Source organism: Papio anubis, chromosome 2, assembly GCF_008728515.1.
Source record: "Papio anubis isolate 15944 chromosome 2, Panubis1.0, whole genome shotgun sequence".
In the NCBI taxonomy this organism is placed as follows: domain Eukaryota; kingdom Metazoa; phylum Chordata; class Mammalia; order Primates; family Cercopithecidae; genus Papio; species Papio anubis.
The window spans coordinates 83,656,649-83,679,666 of NC_044977.1; the positions used below are offsets into that span (position 1 = coordinate 83,656,649).

General features: G+C 38.7%; 1 protein-coding gene across 13 annotated transcripts in view; it reads right to left on the reverse strand.

The window, feature by feature from the left end:
• The window catches only part of CCDC66 (coiled-coil domain containing 66), a 57,807-nt gene that overhangs the window by 10,064 nt on the left and 24,725 nt on the right, over nt 1–23,018 (reverse strand). For 12 of the 13 annotated variants that reach the window (XM_009200523.4, XM_009200520.4, XM_021934302.2 and 9 more), the window contains 3 exons: nt 18,891–19,022; nt 18,277–18,527; nt 17,991–18,075 (listed from right to left, as the gene is read on the reverse strand). In XM_009200523.4, coding sequence (XP_009198787.2) covers nt 17,991–18,075; nt 18,277–18,527; nt 18,891–19,022 — 468 coding nt within the window. The remainder of the gene's footprint in view (nt 1–17,990; nt 18,076–18,276; nt 18,528–18,890; nt 19,023–23,018) is intronic. The other variant, XM_009200525.4, reaches the window with a different exon arrangement.

A 23,018-nucleotide genomic window follows, 5' to 3' on the forward strand; every position in this document is an offset into this window, starting at 1 on the left:
AGCTTAAATCAGAAATAATTAGATACTCTGAACAGACCGATAGCAAGCAGTGAGACTGAAATGGTAATTAAAAAATTACCAACAAAGGCCGGGCGCAGTGGCTCAAGCCTGTAATCCTAGCACTTTGGGAGGCCGAGATGGGCGGATCGCGAGGTCAGGAGATCGAGACCATCCTGGCTAACACGGTGAAACCCCGTCTCTACTAAAAAATACAAAAAACTAGCCGGGCAAGGTGGCTGGCGCCTGTAGTCCCAGCTACTCGGGAGGCTGAGGCAGGAGAATAGCGTAAACCCGGGAGGCAGAGCTTGCAGTGAGCTGAGATCCAGCCACTGCACTCCAGTCTGGGCGACAGAGCGAGACTCCGTCTCCAAAAAAAAAAAAAAAATTACCAACAAAAAAAAGTCCAGGACCAGATGGATTCACAGCAGAATTCTACCAGACATTCAAAGAATTGGTACCAATCCTTTTGATACTATTCCACAAGATGGAGAAAGAAGGAACACTCCCTAATTCATTCTGTGAAGCCAGCATCACCGTAATACCAAAACCAGGAAAGGATGCACCCAAAGAAGAAAACTACAGACCGCTATCTTTGATGAACACAGATGCTAAAATCCTTAACAAAATACTAGCTGAGTCTAACAACATATCAAAAAGATAATCCACCATGATCAAGTGGGTTTCATACCAGGGATGCAGGGATGGTTTAACATACTCAAGTCAATACATGTAATACATGTAATTCTTAAAAGAAGAACAAAAATCACACGATCATCTCAATAGGTGCAGAAAAAGCATTTGACAAAATCCAGCATCCTTTATGATTAAAACCCTCAGTTAAATCAGCATACAAGGGACATACCTTAATGTAATAAAAGCAATGTATGACAAACCCACAGCCAACATAATACTGAATGGGGAAAAGTTGAAAGCATTCCCTCGGAGAACAGGATCAAGACAAAGATGCCCACTCTCACCACTTCTCTTCAACACAGTACTGGAAGACCTAGCCAGAGCAATCAGACAAGAGAAATAAATAAAGGGCATCCAAATCAGTGAAGAGGAAGTCAAACTGTCCCTGTTTGCTGATGACATGACTGTTTACCTTAGGAGTCCCTAAGACTCCTCCAGAAAGCTCCCAGAACTCATAAAGGAATTCCGCAAAGTTTCCGGATACACAATTAATGTACACAAATCAGTAGCTCTTCTATACACCAACAGCGACCAAGCAGAGAATCAAATCAAGAACTCAACCCCTTTTACAACTGCAAAAAAATACCTAAAATACTTAGGAATATACCTAACACAGAAGTTGAAAGACCTCTACAAGGAAAACTACAAAACGCTGCTGAAAGAAATCACAGATGACACAAACAAATGGAAACACATCCCATGCTCATGTATTGGTAGAATCAATATTGTGAAAATGACCATACTGCCAAAAGCAATCTACAAATTCAGCGTAATCCCCATCAAAATACCATCATTCTTCACAGAGTTAGAAAAAACAATTCTAAAATTCATATGGAACCAAAAAAGAGCTCACATAGACAAAGCAAGACTAAGCAAAAAGAACAAATCTGGAGGCATCACACTACCTGATTTCAAACTATACTATAAGGCCACAGTCACCAAAACAGCATGGTACTCATACAAAAACAGGCACATAGACCATTGGAACAGAATAGAGAACCCAGAAATAAACCCAAATACTCACAGCCAACTGATCTTCAACAAAGTAAACAAAACATAAAGTGGGGAAAGGAAGCCCTTTTCAACAAATGGTGCTGGAATAATTGGCTAGCCACATATAGGAGAAAGAAACTGGATCCTTCTCTCTCACCTTATAAAAAATCAACTCAAGATGGATTAAGTACTTAAACCTAAGACCTGAAACTATAAAAATTCTAGAAGATGGAGGGTTGCTGGCAAGATGGCCGAATAGGAAGAGCTCCAGTGTGCAGCTCCCAGCAAGATCGATGCAGAAGGCAGGTCATTTCTGCATTTCCAACTGAGGTACCTGGTTCATCTCACTGGGGCTGGTTGGACAGTGGGTGCAGCCCACTGAGGGCGAGCCAAAGCAGAGTGGGGAGTTGCCTCACCCAGGAAGTGCAAAAGGTCAGGGAAATCTCTCCCCTACCCAAGGGAAGCAATGAGGGACTGTGCCATGCCATGAGGAATGGTGCATTCTGGCCAGATACTGTGCTTTTCCCACAGTCTAAGCGACCCACAGACCCGGAGATTCCCTCTGGTGCCTATGCCACCAGGGCCCTGGATTTTAAGCACAAAACTGGGCAGTCGTTTGGGCAGACACCGAGCTAACTGTAGGAGTTTTTTTTCCATACCCCAGTGGTGCCTGGAACGCCAGTGAGACAGAACCGTTTACTCCCCTGGAAAGGGTGCTGAAGCCAGGGAGCCAAGTGGTTGGGCTTGGAGGGTCCTACCCCCACAGAGCTCAGCAAGCTCAGATCCACTGGCTTGAAATTCTCACTGCCAGCACAGCAGTCTGAGGTTGACCTGGGACTCTCGAGCTTGGTGGGGGGAGAGGCATCCACCACTGCTGAGGCTTGAGTAGGCGGTTCTACACTCACAGTGTAAACAAAGCCGCCTGGAAGTTCGAACTGGGCAGAACCCACCGCAGCTCAGCAAGGCCGCTGTGGCCAGATTGCCTCTCTAGATTCCTCCTCCCTTGACAGGGAATCTCTGAAAAAAAAGGCAGCAGCCCCAGTCAGGGGCTTATAGATAAAACCCCTACCTCCCCGAGACAGAGCACCAGGAGAAAGGGGTAGCTGCAGGTGCAGCTTCAGCAGACTTAAACATCTCTGCCTGGTGGCTCTGAAGAGAGCAGTGGATCGCCAAGCACAGCATTCGAGCTCTGCTAAGGGTCAGACTGCCTCCTCAAGTGGGTCTCTGACCCACGTGTATCCTGACTAGGAGACACCTCCTAGTAGGGGCTGACAGACACTTCAAACAGGAGAGCTCTGGCTGGCATCTGGCAGGTGCCCCTCTGGGATGAAGCTTCCAGAGGAAGGAACAGGCAGCAATCTTTGCTGCTCTGCAGCCTTCGCTGGTGATACCCAGGCAAACAGGATATGGAGTGGACTTCCAGCAAACTCCACCAGACCTGCAGCAGAGGGGCCTGACTATTAGAAGGAAAACTAACAAACAGAAAGAATTGGCATCAACATCAACAAAAAGGTCATCCACTCAGAGACCCCATCCAAAGGTCAACAACATCGAAGACCTAAGGTAAATAAATCCATGAAGATGGGGAGAAACCAGCACAAAACCCAAAATTCCAAAAATCAGAACGCCTCTTCTCCTCCAAAGGATCACAACTCCTTACCAGCAAGGGAACAAAACTGGACAGAGAATGAGTTTGAGGAATTGACAGAAGAAGGTTTCAGAAGATGGGTAATAACAAACTCCTCCGAGCTAAAGGAGCCTGTTCTAACCCAATGCAAGGAAGCTAAGAACCTTGAAAAAAGGTTAGACAAATTGCTAACTAGAATAACCAGTTTAGAGAAGAACAAAATGACCTGATGGAGCTGAAAAACACAGCACGAGAACCTTGTGAAGCATACACAAGTAACAATGGCTGGTGTATCAATAGATGAACTGATTAAGTGGAAAAAGGGTATTAGTGATTGAAGATCAACTTAATGAAATAAAGTGAAAAGACAAGATTAGAGAAAAAAGAATGAAAAAGAACAAACACAGCCTCCAAGAAATGTGGGAGTATGTGAAAAAACCAAATCTACATTTGATTGGTGTACCTGAAAGTGACAAGGAGAATGGAACTAAGTTGGAAAACACTCTTCAGGATATTATCCCGGAGAACTTCCCCAACCTAGCAAGACAGGCCAACATTCAAATTCAGGAAATGCGGAGACCACCACAAAGATACTCCGCGAGAAGAGCAACCCCAAGACACATAACTGTCAGATTCACCAAGGCTGAAATGGAGGAAAAAGGGTTAAGGGCAGCCAGAGAGAAAGGTCAGGTTACCCACAAAGGGAAGCCCATCAGACTTAACAGTGGATCTCTTGGCAGAAACCCTACGAGCCAGAAGAGACTTGGGGCCAATATTCAACATTCTTTAAAAAAAGAATTTTCAACCCGGAATTTCCAGCCAAACTCAGTTTCATAAGCGAAGGAGAAATAAAATCCTTTACAGATAAGCAAATACTGAGAGATTTTGTCACCACTAGGCCTGCCTTACAAGAGCTCCTGAAGGAAGCACTAAACATGCAAAGGAACAACCGGTACCAGCCACTGCAAAAACATACCAAATTGTAAAGACCATCAACACTATGAAGAAACTGCATCAACTAATGAGCAAAATAACCAGCTGGCATCATAATGACAGGATCAAATTCACACATAACAATATTAACCTTAAATGTAAATGGGCTAAATGCCCCAATTAAAAGACACAGACTGGCAAACTGGATAAAGAATCAAGACCCATCAGTGTGCTGTATTCAAGAGACATCTCACATGCAAAGACACACATAAGCTCAAAATAAAGGGATGAAGGAGGATTTACCAAGCAAACGGAAAGAAAGCAGGGGTTGCAATCCTAGTCTCTGATAAAACTGACTTTAAACCAACAAAGATCAAAAGAGACAAAGAAGGCCATTATATAATGGTAAAGGGATCAATGCAACAAGAGCTAACTATCCTAAATATATATGTGCCCAATACAGAAGCAGCCAGGTTCATAAAGCAAGTTCTTAGAGACCTACAAAGAGACTTAGACTCCCACACAATAATAGGGAGACTTTAACATCCCACTGTCAATATCAGACGGATCAAAGAAACAGAAAATTAACAAGGATATTCAGGACTTGAACTCAGCTCTGGACCAAGCGGACCTAATAGACATCTACAGAACTCTCCACCCCAAATCAACAGAATATACATTCTTCTCAGGACCTCATAACACTTATTCTAAAATTGACCACAGAATTGGAAGTAAAACACTCTTCAGCAAATGCAAAAAAACGGAAATCATAACATAGTCTCTTAGACCACAGTGCACTCAAACTAGAACTCAGGATTAAGAAACTCACTCAAAACCGCACAACTACATGGAAACTGACCAACCTGCTTCTGAATGACTACTGGGTAAATAACAAAATTAAGGCAGAAATAAAGATGTTCTTTGAGAACCAATGAGAACAAAGAGACCATGTACCAAAATCTCTGGGACACATTTAAAGCAGTGTTTAGAGGGAAATTTATAGCACTTAAAGAGAAAGCAGGGAAGATCTAAAATCGACACCCTAACATCACAACTAAAAGAACAAGAGAAGCAAGAGCAAACAAATTCAAAAGCTAGCAGAAGACAAGAAATAACTAAGATTAGAGCAGAACTGTAGGAGATAGAGACACGAAAAAGCCTTCAAAAAACTCAATGAATCCAGGAGCTGGCTTTTGGAAATGATCAACAAAATAGACCACTAGCCAGACTAATAAGAAGAAAAGAGATAAGAATCAAACAAATGCAACAAAAAATGATAAAGGGGGCCACATGCAGTGGCTCTTGCCTGTAATCCCAGCACTTTGGGAGACCGAGGTGGGCGGATCACGAGGTCAGGAGATTTGAGACCATCCTGGCTAACACGGTGAAACTCCATCTCTACTAAAAATACCACAAAATTAGCCAGGCATGGTGGTGGGTGCCTGTAGTCCCAGCCACTTGGGAGGCTGAGGCAGAACGGCGTGAACCCAGGAGGCGGAGCTTGCAGTGAACCAAGATCTCACCACTGCACTCCAGCCTGGTCAACAGAGCATCTCAAAAAAAAAAAAAAAACAAAAAAAAAAAAAAACAAGATAAAGGGGGTATCACCACTGATCCCACAGAAATATGAACTACCATCTGAGAATACTATAAATACCTCTATACAAATAAACTAGAAAAGCTAGAAGAAATGGACACATACACCCTCCCAAGTCTAAACCAGGAAGATGACGAATCCCTGAATAGATGAATAACCAGGTCTGAAATTGAGGCAGTAATAGCCTACCAACCAAAAGAAGTCTAGGACCAGATAGATTCATAGCCGAATTCTACCAGAGGTCAAAGAGGAGCTGGTATCATTCCTTCTGAAACTATTGCAAACAATAGAAAGAGAGGGAATCCTCCCTAACTCATTTTATAAGGTCAACATCATCCTGATACAAAAACCCGGCAGAGACACAACAAAAAAAGAGAATTTCAGGCCAATATCCCTGATGAACATCGATGCAAAAATCCTCAATAAAATACTGTCAAACCAAATCCAGCAGCACATCAAAAAGCTTATCCACCACAATCAAGTTGGCTTCATATCTGGGACGCAAGGCTGGTTCATCATATGCAAATCAATAAACATAATCTATTCACATAAACAGAATCAATGACAAAAACCACATGATTGTCTCAATAGATGCAGAAAAGGCCTTTGACAAAATTTAACATCCCTTCATGCTAAAACCTCTCAATAAACTAGGTACTGATGGAATGTATCTCAAAATAATAAGAGCTATCTATGACAAACCCACAGCCAATATCATACTGAACAGGCAAAAACTAGAAGCATTCCCTTTGAAAAACAGCACAAAACAAGGATGCCCTCTCTCTCCACCCCTATTCAATGTAGTATTGGAAGTTCTGGCCAGGGCAATCAGGCATGAGAAATAAATAAAGGGTATTCAAATAGAAAAAGAGGAAGTCAAATTGTCTCTGTTTGCAGATGACATGATCGTATATTTAGAAAACCCCATTATCTTAGCCCAAAATCTCAAGCTGATAAGCAACTTCGGCAAAGTCTCAGGATACAAAATCAATGTGCAAAAATCACAAGCATCAATAACAGACAGAGAGCCAAATCATGAGTGAACTCTCATTCACAACTGCTACTAAGAGAATAAAATACCTAGGAATACAACCTACAAGGGATGTGAAGGACCTCTTCAAGGAGAACTAAAAACCACTGCTCAAGGAAATAAAAGAGAACACAAATGGAAAAACATTCTATACTCATGGATAGGAAGAATCAATATTGTGAAAATGGCCATACTGCCCAAAGTAATTTATAGATTCAATGCTATCCCCATCGAGCTACCTTTGACTTTCTTCACAGAATTGGAAGGAACTACTTTACATTTCTTATGGTATCAAAAAAGAGCCCACATAGCCAACACAATCCTAACCAAAAAGAACAAAGCTGGAGGCATCACGCTGCCTCACTTCAAACTATACTACAAGGCTACAATAACCAAAGCAGCATGGTACTGGTACCAAAACAGATACACAGACGAATGGAACAGAACAGAGGCCTCAGAAATAACACCACATATCTACAACCATCTGATCTTTGACAAACCTGACACAAACAAGCAATGGGGAAAGAATTCCTTATTTCATAAATGGTATTGGGAAAACTGACTAAGCCATATGCAGAAAACTGAAACTGGATCCCTTCCTTACACCTTATACAAAAATTAACTCAAGATGGATTAAAGACTTAAACGTAAGACCTAAAACCATTAAAAACCCTAGAAGAAAACCTAGGGCAATATCATTCAGGACACAGGCATGGGCAAAATGACTAAAACACCAAAAGCAATGGCAAAAAAGCTGAAATTGACAAATGGGATCTAATTAAACTAAAGAACTTCTGCACAGCAAAAGAAACTCTCATCAGAGTGAACAGACAACCCACAGAATGGGAGAAAAGTTTTGCAATCTATCCATCTGACAAAGGCCTAATACTCAAAATCTACAAAGAACCTAAACAAATTTACAAGAAAAAACACCATCAAAAAGTAGGCAAAGGACTATGAGCAGACACTTCTCAAAAGAAGACATTTATGCAGCCAAGAAACACATGAAAAAAAGATCATCATCACTGGTCATTAGAGAAACGCAAATCAAAACCACAATGAGATACCATCTCATGCCAGTTAGAATGGCGATCATTAAAAAGTCAGGAAACAACAGATACTGGAGAGGATGTGGAGACATAGGAACGCTTTTACACTGTTGGTGGGAGTGTAAATTAGTTCAACCATTGTGGAAGACATTGTGGCAATTCCTAAAGGATCTAGAACCAGAACTACCATTTGACCCAGCAATCCCATTACTGGGTATATACCCAAGGGATTATAAATCATTCTACTATAAAGATACATGCGGCTGGGTGCGGTGGCTCACGCCTGTAATCCCAGCACTTTGGGAGGCTGAGGCAGGCAGATCATGAGGTCAGGAGATTGAGACCATCTTGGCCAACATGGTGAAACCCTGTTTCTACTAAAAATACAAAAATTAGCCAGGCATGGTGGCAGGCGCCTATAATCCCAGCTACTTTGGAGGGTGGGGCAGGAGAATCACTTGAACCCAGGAGGTGGAGGTCGCAGTGAGCTGAGATTGCACCACTGCACTCCAGCCTGGCGACACAGCCAGATTGTCTCAAGGAAAAACAAAAAAAAGATACGTGCACATGTATGTTTATTGTAGCACTACAGCAAAGACTTGGAACCAACCCAAATGCCCATCAATGATAGACTGGATAAAGAAAATGTGGCCTATAATCCCAACACTTTGGGAGGCCGAGGCAGGCAGATCACAAGGTCAGGAGATCGAGACCATCCTGGCTAACATGGTGAAACCCCGTCTCTACTAAAAATACAAAAAATTAGCCGGGCGTGGTGGCAGGTGCCTGTAGTCCCAGCTACTCAGGAGGCTGAGGCAGGAGAATGGCGTGAACCCAGGAGACAGAGCTTGCAGTGAGCCAAGATCACACCACTGCACTCCAGCCTGGGCAACAGAGCAAGACTCCATCTCAAAAAAAAAAAAAAAAAAGGAAATGTGGCATACATACACCATTAATACCATGCAGTCATAAAAAGGGATGAGTTCATGTCCTTTGTAGGGACATGGATGAAGCTGGAAACCATAATTCTCAGCAAACTAACAAAAGAACAGAAAACCAAACACTGCACGTTCTCACTCATAAGTGGGAGTTGAACTACGAGAATACATGGACACGGGGAGGGGAACATCACACACTGGGGCCTGTCAGCGCGTGGGGGCCTCTAGCGGAGGGATACCATTAGGAGAAATACCTAATGTAGATGATGAGTTGATGGGTGCAGCAAACCACCATGGCACGTGTATACCTATGTAACAAAACTCCATGTCTGCACATGTACCCCAAAACTTAAAGTATAATAAGCAACAACAAAAAAAGATATGGGAGAAATAATAAATAACCATAAATACAAAAAAACAAGATAACATTGGAAAAACCCTTCTAGACGTTGGCTTAGGCAAAGACTTCATGACCAAAAACCCAAAAGCAAATGCAATAAAAACAAACATAAATAGCTGGGACCTAATTAAAGAGCTTTTGCATGGCAAAACAAACACTTAGCAGAGTAAACAGACAACCCACAGAGTGGGAGAAAATCTTCCCAATCTATATATCTGACAAATGACTAATAACCAGAATCTACAACAAACTCAAATCAGTAAGAAAAAAAACAAACAATCCTATCAAAAAGTGAGCTAAGGACAGGAATAGACAATTCTCAAAAGAAGATATACAAATGGCCAACGAACATATGAAAAAATGCTCAACATCACTAATGATCAGGGAAATGCAAATCAAAACCACAATGTGATACCACCTTACGAATTGCCATAATTAAAAAATCAAAAAACAGTAGATGTTGGTGTGGATGTGGTGATCAGGCAACACTTCTACATTGCTGGTGGGAAGGTAAACTAGTACAGCCACTATGGAAAACAGTGTGGAGATTCCTTGAAGAATTAAAAGTAGAACTACCATCTGATCCAGTAATCCCACTACTGGGTATCTACCCAGAAGAAAAGAAGTCATTATTCAAAAAAGACACTTGCACATGCACGTTTATAGCAGCACAATTCACAATTGGAAAATCATGGAACCAACCCAAATGCCCATCAATCAACGAGTGGATAAAGAAACTGTGACATACATATATATATATATATATATATAGGAATATATATGTAGAATGGAATATATATATAGAATGGAATATTACTCAGCCATAAAAAGCATTAACAGCATTTGCAATGACCTGGATGAGACTGGGGACTATCATTCTAAGTGAAGTAACTCAGGAATGGAAAACCAAACATCGTTATGTTCTCACTTATATGTGGGAGCTAACCTATGATGATGCAAAGGCATAAGAATGATACAATGGACTTTGGGGACTTGTAGGGAAGAGTGGAGGTCGGTGGGGGGGATTAAATAAACATATATGATGCAATGTATACTACTCGCATGATGGGTGTACCAGGATCTCACAAATCACCACTAACTAATTTATTCATGTAACCAAATACCATCTGTACCCCAATAACTTACGGAAAAATAAAAATTTTTAAAAAGCAAGGAAATAGGACACCTCCAAAGGAATACAATAATTCTCCAGCAATAGATCTCAATCAAAAAGCAAGTTATGAAATCCCAGAAAAAAATTCAAAATTTCAATACTAAAGAAGCCCAATGAGGTACAAGAGAATACTGAAAACCAATACAAAAAAGTCAGAAAAACAATTCAGGGTATGAATGAGAAATGTACCAAAGAGGTAGATATCAGAAAAACAACCACCAAACAAATTGTGGAAATGAAGAAATCATTGAATGAAATACAAAGCATATCTGAAAACTTCAACAACAGATTAAATAAAACACAAGACTTGTAGAGCCTAAAGATAGGTCTTTAAAAATAACACATTCAGAAAAAAAAGCAAAAAGAATAAAAAAGAAAAAGGCTAGCTTTTGTGACATATGGGACACCAAAAGGGACCAAATATTTGAATTTTCAGTGTCTGAGAAGGCAAACAGAAAGGATAGAGTTAGAAAACCTATTTAATGAAATAAAAGATGAAAACTTCCCAGGTCTAGCAAGAGGTTTAGTAATCCAGATACAGGAGGCTCAAAGATCCCCAAATAGAAACACTGCAAAAAATTCTTCTCCACAGCATGTTATAGTCAAACTGTTAAAAGTAAGAGACAAAGAGAAAATTCTAAAAACCATGCAAGAGAAAAGCATCTCGGCACCTATAATGGAACCCCCATCAGACTAACAGCATATTTCTCAGCAGAAACCTTAGAGCCAGGAGAGAATTATATCTAAAGTGCTGAAAGGGGGGGAGAAAAACCTGCCAAAGATACTACACCCAGCAAAGTTATCCTTCATAAATGAAGAATATATAAAGTCTTTCGTAGACAAGCAACAGCTGCGGGAAGTCATCACCACTAGATTGGTCATACAAGAAATGCTATAAAGTTCAGGGAGTCTACACCTGGAAGCACAACAGCGATTAACTACCACCAAGAAAACACTTGAAAATACAAAAACCACTAGTAGGGCAAACAAATAAAGAGGAGAAAAAAACCTCAAATGTTACCACTACAGGATGCCACCAAACCACAATGTTAAACAAAAAGAAAGAAACACACTAAAGAGAAAAAGAAACGAATCAAACATTTTCACTACAGAAAACTACCAAGCCACATTGATAAATAATGAAAGGAATAAAGGATATACAAACTACAAAAAAAAAAAAGACAGGATTAAGTCTTCATATATTAATAACTTTGCATGTAAACTAAGTAAATTAAAAGGTATAGACTGCCTGAATGAATAAAAACCAGCCAAACAAACAAAACATATTTGCTGACCATAAGAAAGTCACTTCATCTGTAAAGACATAAAAAGACTAAAAGGGAAGAAATGGAAAAGAAATATTCAACACAGCCAGAACCAAAAGCGAGCAAGAATTGCTGTACTTATTTCAGATGAAAAAGACTTTAAGTCATGAACATTAAAAAGAGACAAAGAAGGTCATTCTATAATGATAAAGGGATCAATTCAGCAAGACGATATAACAACTGCAAACATACGTACACAACACCAGAACACCTAGAAATATAAAGCAAGCATTATTAGATCTAAAGGTAGAGATAGACTACAATACAATAATAGTTGGGGATTTCAATACCTCACTCTCAGCACTAGATAGATCATCTAAAAAGAAAATTAACCAACACTGGACTTAAACTGTACATTAAGCCAAACAGACCTAACAGCCTTACAGAACATCTCATCCATCAGTTAAGAGAACACACATTCTTTTCATTAGCACAAGGATTATTCTCCAGGACAGATCATATGTTAGGACACAAAACAAATCTCAACAAACTTTAAAAAACTGACTTCAAATCAAGTACCTTCTCAAACTACAACGGAACAAAACTAATAATCAATAACGAGAAGAACACTGGCAACTGTACAAATAAACAGAAATTAAACAACATGCTTCTGAACAAGCATCCAGTCAAGGAAAAAATTTTTTAAAAAATTCCTGAAAAAATGAAAATTGAAACACAACATACCAAAACCTATGGGATACAGAAAAAGCAGTGCTAAGAGGGAAATTTTCGCAATAAGTGCATTTATCAAAAAAGTGGAAGGCCGGGCGCGGTGGCTCAAGCCTGTAATCCCAGCACTTTGGGAGGCCGAGACGGGCGGATCACGAGGTCAGGAGATCGAGACCATCCTGGCTAACACGGTGAAACCCCGTCTCTACTAAAAATACAAAAAAACTAGCCGGGCGCGGTGGCGGGCGCCTGTAGTCCCAGCTACTCGGGAGGCTGAGGCAGGAGAATGGCATAAACCTGGGAGACAGAGCTTGCAGTGAGCTGAGATCCGGCCACTGTACTCCAACCCGGGTGACAGAGCGAGACTCCGTCTCAAAAAAAAAAAAAAAAAGTGGAAACATTTCAAAAAGCAATCTAATGATGTACCTAAAAGGAACTAGAAAAGAACAAACTCCAAATTAGTAGAAGGAAAGAAATAATAAACACTAGAGCAGAACTAAACAGAATAGAGACAAAAAACACAATACAAAGGATCAAGAAACAAAGTTTTTTTAAAAGATAAACAAAACCAATAAGCTACTTGTTAGACTAACCAAGAACCAAAGAGAGAAAACCCAAATAAAATCAAGAATGAAAAAGGAGAAATTACAACTGATACCACAGAAATACAAGAGATCATCAGAGGCTATTATGAACAACTACACACAAATAAACTAGAAAACCTGGAAGAAATGGATAAATTCCTGGACACACACAAGCTATCAAGAATGAATCAGGAAGAAACAGAAAACCTGAACAGACCAATAATGAGTAATGAGACTGAATTGGTAATAAAAAGTCTCCCAACAAAGGAAAGTCCAAGACCAGACAACTTCACTAATGAATTCTATCAAACTATCAAAGAACTAACCAATTCTTCTCAAACTATTCCAAAAAAGTCAAAGAGGAGGGAATTTTCCCTAACTCATTCTGTGAGGCCAGCATTGATTGCCCTGATACCAAAGCCAGAGAAGGACAGAACAAAAAAGAACAAAGAAAATTACAGGCCACTATTTTTGATGAACATAGATGCAAAAATTCTCAACAAAATACTAGCAAACTCAATCCAACAGCACATGAGAAAACTAATACCCAACAATTAAGTGGGGTTTATCCTAGCGATGCAGGGAGAATTCAACATATACAAATCAATAAATGTGATACATCACATCAAAAGAATGAAAGACAAAAACCATATGATCTTCTCAGTAGACAAGAAAAAACATTTCACAAAATTCAACATCACTTAATAATAAAAACTCTCAACAAACTAGGCACAGAAGGAATATACCTTAACATAATAAAGACCATATATGACAAACCCACAGCTAACATCATAGTTAATGGGGAAAAGCTGAAAGAAAGCCTTTCCCCTAGGAGCTAAAACAAAATAAGGATGCCCACTTTCACCATTCTTATTCAACATAGCAACAGAAGTCCTAGCCTGAGCAACCAGGCAAGATAAATAAAGGGCACCTAAATTAGAAAAGATAAAATAAAAAGTCCCCTATACAAAAATTACCCAGGCATGGTGGCGCACACCTGTAATTCCAGCTACTTGGGTGGAATTGCTTGAAGCCAGAAGGTGGAGGTTGTAGTTAATGGGAATTGCTTGAACCCAGAAGGTGGAGGTTGTAGTGAGCCAACACTGTGCCACTGAAGTCCAGCCTGGGCGACAGCTGTCTCAAAACAAACAAAACAAAAGAAAACAAAACAAAACAACTAAAATCAAAACGTCCCCTTTGCTGATGTTATGATCTTATAGCTTAAAAACCCTAGACTCCACTGGCGCACTGGCTCATGCCTGAAATACTAGCACTCTGGGAGGCCAAGGCAGGTGGATCATCTGAGGTCAGGAGTTCGAGACCAGCCTGGCCAACACTGTGAAACACCATCTCTACTAAAAAAATACAAAAATTAGCAAGGTGTGGTGGCACAGGCCTGTAGTCCCAGCTACTTGGAAGGCTGAGGCAGAAGAATCGCTTGAACCCGTGAGGCGGAGGTTGCAGTGGGCCGAGATCACGTCACTGCACTCCAGCCTAGGTGACAGAGCGAAGGCTCTGTATCAAAAACAAACAAACAAACAAACAAAACCCAAAAACAAAACCTAGACTCCACAAAAAAACTCACAGCTGATCAATACATTCAGTAAAGTTGCAGAACACAAAATCAACATACAAAAATCGGTAGCATTTCTATACACTAGCTGAGAAATAAATAAAGAAGGCAATCCCACCTACAATAGCTACAAAAAATAAAATACCTAGGAATAAATTTAACCAAGGAGATTACACATTTCTACACACAAAAAAACTACAAAACAGATGAAAGAAACTAAAGAGGACACAAACAAATGGCAAGATATCCCGTGTTCATGGATCAGAAGAATTATGCCTAAAGCAATCTACAAATCCAATGCTATCTCTATCAAAATACCACCTTCATTTTTCACAGAAATAGAAACAATTATAAAATATCTATGAAACCAAAAAAGAGCCGTAATAACTAAATCAAGGTGGATCACAAGAACAAAGCTGAAGGCATCATACTACCTGACTCAAAATATATTACAACAATAGTAACCACAACAGCATGGTATTCGTATAAAAAACAGACATATAGATCAATGGAACAGAATAGAGAATCCAGAAATAAATCCATGTATTTACAGCCAACTGATTTTCAACAAAAGTGTCAAGAACATAGTTGGGGAAAGCACATACTCTTCAATAAATAATGCTGGGAAAATTGGATATCTATATTCAGAGAAATGAAGCTGGAGCCCCATCTCTCACCATATTCAAAAAAACAATTCAAGGGCCAGTGTGGTGGCTCATGCCTGTAATTCTAGCACTTTGGGAGGGTGAGGCAGGTGGATCATTTAAGGTCAGGAGTTCAAGATCAGCCTGGCCAACATGGTGAAACCCCATCAGTACTTTAAAAAAAAAAAAAATTAGCCAGGTGTGGTGGCATGCACCCGTAATCCCAGCTACTCAGGAGGCTACGGCAGGAGAATCGCTTGAACCTGGGAAGTGGAGGCTGCTGTGAGCCGATCACATCACTGCATTTCAGAGTGACAGAGTGAGACTCCACCTCAAAAAAAAAAAAAATTCAAGATGGATTAAACAGTTAAATGTATGACCCCAAAATGTAAACCTACTAGAAGAAAACATACGGAAAACACTTCAGGACACTGGTTTAGAGTTTATGGTCGAGACCTCAAAAACACAGGCACCAAAAACAGACAAATAGGGCTAAACTGAACTAAAAAGCTTCTGCACGGGAAAGGAAACAATAACCAGAGTGAAAGAGACAGTCTGTCCCCCAGTTTGAATATTCAGTAGTTTGAATATTCAATAGCTTGCATATTCAGTAGTTTGAATATCTGCAAACTATTCATCCAACAAGGGGCTACTATCCAGAATACATAAACTCAAACTCAACACACACAGACACCAAAACCCAAATAATTCCATTAAAAAGGAGGCAAAGAGTATTAATAAACATTTTTCTAAAGAGGATATATAAATGGCCAACAGGTATATGAAAAAATGCTCAACGTTACTAATCACAGAAATGCAAATCAAACCCACAATGAGATATCATATCGCCTCAGTTAGAATGGCTATTACTAAAAAGACAAAAATGCTGGGCCCGGTGGCTTAGGCCTGTAATCCCAGCACTCTGGAAGACTGAGGTTGGAGGACTGTTTGAGGAAAGGAGTTCGAAACCAATCTGGTCAACACAGTGAGACTGTGTCTCTATAAAAGAAAAAATTTAAAATTAGCCTGGCATGGTGGAGCATGCCTGTAGTATCAGCTACTGGGGAGGCTCAGGCAGCAGGATTGCTTAAGCCCAGGAGTATTAGGCTACAGTGAGCCATGATCATGCCACTGCATACCAGACTGGGCAGCAGGGCAAGACCCTGTCTCAAAAACAAACCAAAAGACAAAAAATAACAGATGCTGCCAAGGAAGTGGAGAAAAGAGAATCCTTATACACTGTTAGTGGGAATGTAAATAAATACAGACACTATGGAAACAGTAGGGAGACGTCTCCAAAAACTAAAAATGGAACTACCATATGATCCAGCATTCCCAGTACTGGATATTTATCCAAAGAACATGAAATCCGTATATCAAAAGGATACCTGCATTCTTGCGCTAATTGTAGCACTATTTACAATCTAAGTGTCTATCAATGAATAAACAGATAAAGAAAATGTGGTATATACACAATGGGATACTATTTGGCCATAAAGAAAAAATAGTCTTGTCATTTACAGCAACACAGATGCGACTGGAGGTCATTATGTTAAGTGAAATAAGCCAGGTATAGAAAGATAAACATCACATGTTCCTACTCACGTGTGGGAGCTAAAAAAGTAGGTCTCAAGGAGCTAAAGAGTGGAATGATAGGTATTAAAGGCTGGGAAGGGTGTGTGTGAGGGTGGTGGTGATCAAGAGAGGTAGGTTAACGGGTACAAACATATGGTTAGATGAAAGGAATAAGTTCCAATGTTTGATAGCAATAGTAAGGTGACTATGGTCAGCAACCATGTATTATATATTTCAAATTGGTTAGTAAACTTGAAATGTTCCCAATACAGAAATGATAAATACTCAAGGTGATAGATACCAGAATACTCTGGCTTAATCATTACACATTCTACACATATAATGAAATATCTTATGTATCCTATAAATATATAAAACCTTATATATCAATTTTAAAAATCCATGAAGCATTTGTTTGGTGACTGTAGAAATAAGTTTTATCAGCATACTGAAAGTATTATTTATGTAAGTGAAGTGGAAATGTCAAATTTCCAATGCACTTCTCCCATCTCCCATTTGTACTGTCAAGTTCTACATGCCTTTTCTTCAACCCTAAGAGGGCTACTGGAGGAAATGATATTAAAAAAACTGAAGAAATAATCTCAGTGCTTAGCATAGTGCCTGGTAAGTAGCAGATGCTCTGCAAATGTCTGCTCACTGACTAAGCGTAACATTAATGATGCCAAATTCATGTATCAAAGGATTTGAAGAATTATGCAGATATTAAAGTCCCTTTACCACTAGGCTAAAATCAGGAGAGGAAGTTTTAATTTTAGCCTCTTTTCTTATATTATGCATTAGATTTCTTAATCATAATTCTAGTTCAATCCCTATTCAAAGAATGAATTATCATCTTAAACAGAACTCAGGAGAAATAAATTGATGGGAAAAAAAAAAAAAACCAGTACTAACCTAAGACAATACAAATTCACATATACAACTTATATATTAAAGACCTTCTCTACTGGAAGGCAGGTGGCTGTAGTATGTGATACTGTTGGGTTCTTAGCATAAGTATAATTCTAATATTACAATGCCAGTTGGGGTAGGGAATGGATTCATGACACAACTGGACAGGACCTATGCTGTAAAGTTACATCAGAATTTAAATTTCCATTTACTTAGGTATATGTTCACCATGACTGTTACTTATTAAGGTAAAGAACAATGTTTAACAATGCAATACCTGATGCTCTAATTGTTTTTGTCGTCGTCTGTCTCGTTCCTCAATCTGAGCTGGGTCCAAGAGAGCAGTCATGGAACGGAAAAAGCTGGAAAGATACATATATTAGCTATTAAAAACCTCAAAAAGGTAGATTCAACAAGCTAAATCATTTTTGTTTGGGATAAATCTACTGATTATTTCTATTTTAAAGACAAATACCAAATCTGAAACCAATGAGACATTAACAAGTCTTACTAAAGCACAGAGACTTTCTTAAAAATCAATAAATACATAAGCATGAACTTACTTTGTTTTCTTACTGTTTGCCATAACCACATCCTTAATAGGTTTTGCTCTATGCTCCACCTCTGAAGGTTCAACCTGGCTTCCAGTTGTAGGTGTACAAACACTGCTGACATCAGCCAGCTCCTGAGTGTCAGGAGACACACAGAAGTACTCAGGTTGTTTGTGTGTTGACCGAGAGGACAGTTGAGATTGAGAACCAGGATAACTCTTTAATGAATCAAAGTGCATTGCCCATCTGTCATGTTCCTCACCCTAATGATGACAAAAAATTCTCATATATAATTCCAAATGACAACCAAAGATGATTTCTAAAAGTCACCTTAGAGCAGAATAAGCATCATAAAAATAAACAAAACTGTACTGTTTAGAGTCCTTATACATAGATAACTAGCTTCGAAAATTTGAGAAATTCAAAGAATTAGGAAATTTCTAAAAAGTTGTAAGAAGCTATGCAATGCCACATAATGCATTCAATGAAACAGGTTCACATGGGCAAATGTGGAATAACTGGAATTTTCTGGTCTTGTCAAGAAGTTTCAGAATACTTCTAGTTTTGATTGAAGACTTTGATTTTATTATCATTTTCTTTTATAGCCATAAAACCTCATAAGTTACCTTTGAATATATAATTTTTTCCTCTATTTTTCTTTGACGGTCATCTTCTATTTGCTTATTCAACTCTTCAATCCATTTTCTCTGCAGTTCTTGTTTCACAGCACTGAAAGGGTGCTCCAGCAGTACTGTTTCCTAAACAACAGTCATAAAAGCTATCTAAAGTTCAGTTCTCTTTTTCTAATCATTTAATATGGGCAAATCTTGCTAAAGTAACTTATACAGATTTAATCCAGTGAGGCATTTATCTGTAAGAGGAGCAATAACTTCAAATGAATTTGAATTCAAACAAATAATTAAGTAGATATATTCTGATTCTCAGAATCATATTTTAAATATATTAGAGCAGAGAGATATAATAAGATATCTAAGTGTAAGGAAAGGGAATTTTCTAATAAAAAACAGAAAATTCTTTCTCCAAAACAATTAAAAGACTCAAAATTCAGCTGGATGCAGCGGCTCATGACTATAATCCTAGCATGTTGGGAGGCTGACATGGGCAGATCACCTGAGCCCAGGAGTTCGAGACCAGCCTGGCCAACATGGCAAAACCCCATCTCTACTAAAAAATAAAATAAAATAAAATAAAATAAAATTAGCCAGGTGTGGGTGCATGCCTGTAATCCCAGCTACTTGGGAGGCTGAGGCACAAATCACTTGAACCTGGGAGGTGGGGGTTGTAGTGAGCCGAAATCATGCCACTGCACTCCAGCATGGGCAAGAGTGAGACCCTGTCTCAAAAAAATTATTTTTCAAAATTCAAAGTCTCTTTTAGAGGCTGAAAGAGTTATTAACAATTTAAAACAGATGACTATTGTTTTACATTTGGCTTTGAAATACAACAAATATTGCCTTTAGGACAAGAACAAGGAGAATATAGAAAGATGTGTGAGAGCAAGAGACTTTCCCTACTGAATCATGTCTCTCTCTAGGAGACCCTCTGTCTTCTAGGTTTCTGCTACTACAGCTCTATCACAGTCTATGATGTTTCAATAAGAAAAATATACTGTGTCCAGAACAAGTCTTTGAATCTTAAGGAAAAAGTAAAAAACGAAAACAGTAGCATAAAAGTTTGCTGCCACTTTAACTGATGAGTTTAGGATACTCTTAAAAATATATATTCTACTCAAATTGTTCTGAAATGCAACAGGCAAATAACAAAACATTTCATTACATGAAATAACTGCAGGACATAATTAAGAAAAATGGTTTGACAGAATCCTACAATGACAATATACCTCACAATGTTACTTTCCTCCCTTGTTTTTACCAGAAAAGATCACAAAGGTCATAGTTTACAACTCACTGTTTTGATCAGAAGAAATATTTATACAAAAAGTAAAGATCCTTATATCTCGTCCTCCTACATTCTAAACAGATTAAAAACCATCAAACTTATTTAAGCCTAAAACAATCACTTCAAAAGGAACATTATCTTTAGGTAAAAGAAAGTATACTTCAAGAAATGTTTTAGAGGTCAAAATGGGAAAAGAAAAACAAGCATTGTCCAACCTGTGGGCCAAGACAGCTTTGAATGTGGTCCAACACAAATTTGTAAACTTTCTTAAAATATTATGAAATTGTTTTGCAATTTTTTTTAAAGTTCATCAGCTATCACAGTGTTAGTTTATTTTATGTGTGGCCCAAGACCATTTTTCTTCTTCCAGTGTGACTCAGGGAAGCCAAAAGACTGGATACCCCCAAATTGCAAATGGACCCTTTGAATTCCCTAAAGAAAATTTTCAACAAGGTAACTCAATAGTCTTAGAATGCTGTGTATTTGTTTGAGTCTGATGTAACCAGATCTGATTCCATATTCTAGTGTAGTGGTATTGCAAATTATTCACGGATTAGACAAAAGTTAAAATTACCCTTAAAAATTCCTTAAACACTCAAAATGTTTTATATATATTTATAACCCTAAGACAACTGAACAATCAGATCTCTCAGTTTAGTCTTTAATTTCTTACTCAAAGATATCTTACAAAGCTACTACGACTTACCTGCATTTCATTTCTGTTGTTGACTGGGAAAGCCTTTAAATTATTCTTACATTCTTTTTCACAAGTCTCTCCCAATGTGCATTCAGTTAGAAGAATGAAAAACGGGGGTGGGAGATGGGGAGAGATGTAGCGTAGAAATGCATTCCTTTTGGTTTACTGCGTGCATTTAGTTGAAGGTGAGTAAGGAATATTTGTGTGTAACACAAGACATACTGTAACAAGTGTTGTGTTTTGACCTTCTTCTATCATTCCCTCTTGCTAAATCCTCCATACAGTTAAAGAAGCCTCTTTTCCCAGGCTGACTTTTTCACTGTATCTCCCTATTACAGACCTGAGACTTCCCCTACATAAAAACTGATTTCCTAAATATGTTTTGAGCCTATTCTTTTTTTTTTTTTTCCAGGCAGGGTCTCACTGTCACCCAGGCTGGAGTGCACAATCATGGCTCACTGCTGCCTTAACATCCCAGGCTTAAGTGATCCTCCTGCCTCAGATTCTCAAGTAGCTGGGACTACAGATGCACGCCACCACACCCAGCTATTTTTATTTTTCGTAGAGACAGGATTTTACCATGTTGTTGCCCAGGATGGCCTTGAACTCCTGGGCTCAAGAAATCCACCCGCCCTGACCTCCCAAAAAGCCACTGCATATGGCCTATTCTCACGTGACAGCCTTGTGTGAAAACTCATAGGAAACCCACTACAACCTTCCCCTCAAATAGGTCCTGATGTTAGAGTCCTAATGTAATTATTTTAGTCTTCAAATTATTCTGTTAGGAAATGTTAGTCTCACTCCTGATTCAAATGCTGTACAAATGGCAGCTGGTAAGTCAGAACTGAAAATAAAGGGCTTTTCAGATGGTCCACTATAGATGCCTGTTTCCATTTCATGTAATTCTCCCCTTAAAGCAGTCTATAAAAATGCAGCTTTGGGAAAGAACACTGTGTTGACTTTGCCAAGGGCCAGAAGAGCGCTTCTTGCCAGTTCATGATTCCCCAATTAAGATGACAACATCCACCTGCCTACCTTGTCTACTGGCCAGGCAGAAAAGGCATTCATGTGGGTGGTAGGGATGTCAGGACACTGGATTACAAAGACCATTACCTTATAGGAGGAAGGGCAGCAAAACACAGAGCTGAAATCACTTTTTAAAAAACAAAATTACTTTGAACTTAAAAATTATTTAAAATCCCTCTGGAACCAGAAGGCCCATAGAGTAAACGATGGCTAAAAATCTGTTTCTCATGTACTTATTTGCCGTATATCCTCTTTGGAGCCACATCTATTAAAATTCTGCCAATTAAAAAAATTGGGTTGTCTAATTACTGAATGTTTAGTTTTTAAAAATATATGCTGGATGTAAGTCCTTTTATCAAGAATTAATTTGCAATCATTTTCTCCCTCTATTTTATAAACTTAACTTTAACCTAAGAACAGAACTTTTGATGAGGTCATTCATCAATTCTTTTTTAAAAGATCATCCTTTCAGTGTTGTACTAATGACACTGGTACATTAATTCTTGTGTCTAGCCACCTTTATTAAGTTTACCTATTATTTTTATAAATATGATGATCATTGATTTGTGAATGTTAAACCTAGCTTGCTTGCATTCCTTGAATAGACCCAACTCATCATGATTTATTACTCTTTCTTGTATTTATTTTTCTTTCTTGTATTTCCTGTCAGGTTTTGGTATAAAGAGTTAGTTTTGGGTATCAGGTTTACTACCCTCATAAACAACCTAAAAGGTTTTCACTTCCACCTTAATTGTTGGGAAGAATTCACCAGTAAATACATTTGGTTCTGGAGTTTATTTTGTTGGGTTTTTAGTAATGGGTTCAATTTCATTAAAGTACCATTCTGATTTACTGCTTCTTGTGTCAATTTTAGTAATCTGTGTTTTTCTAATAATTTGCTCATTTTTAAGTCCAAATTAACTTGAAAGTGAAGTTATTCAGAAAATCCCCTTCTCTTTCTAATGTCCATATTCTCTAGTGACGTCTCCTTTTTAATTCATCTCAATTTTATGAGGGGTTTATCAATTTAAATAACTTTTCAAAGAATTAACTTTTGGCTTTGTTAATTCTATCGTACATATTTCTAGTTTTACTAATACCCACTCTGACC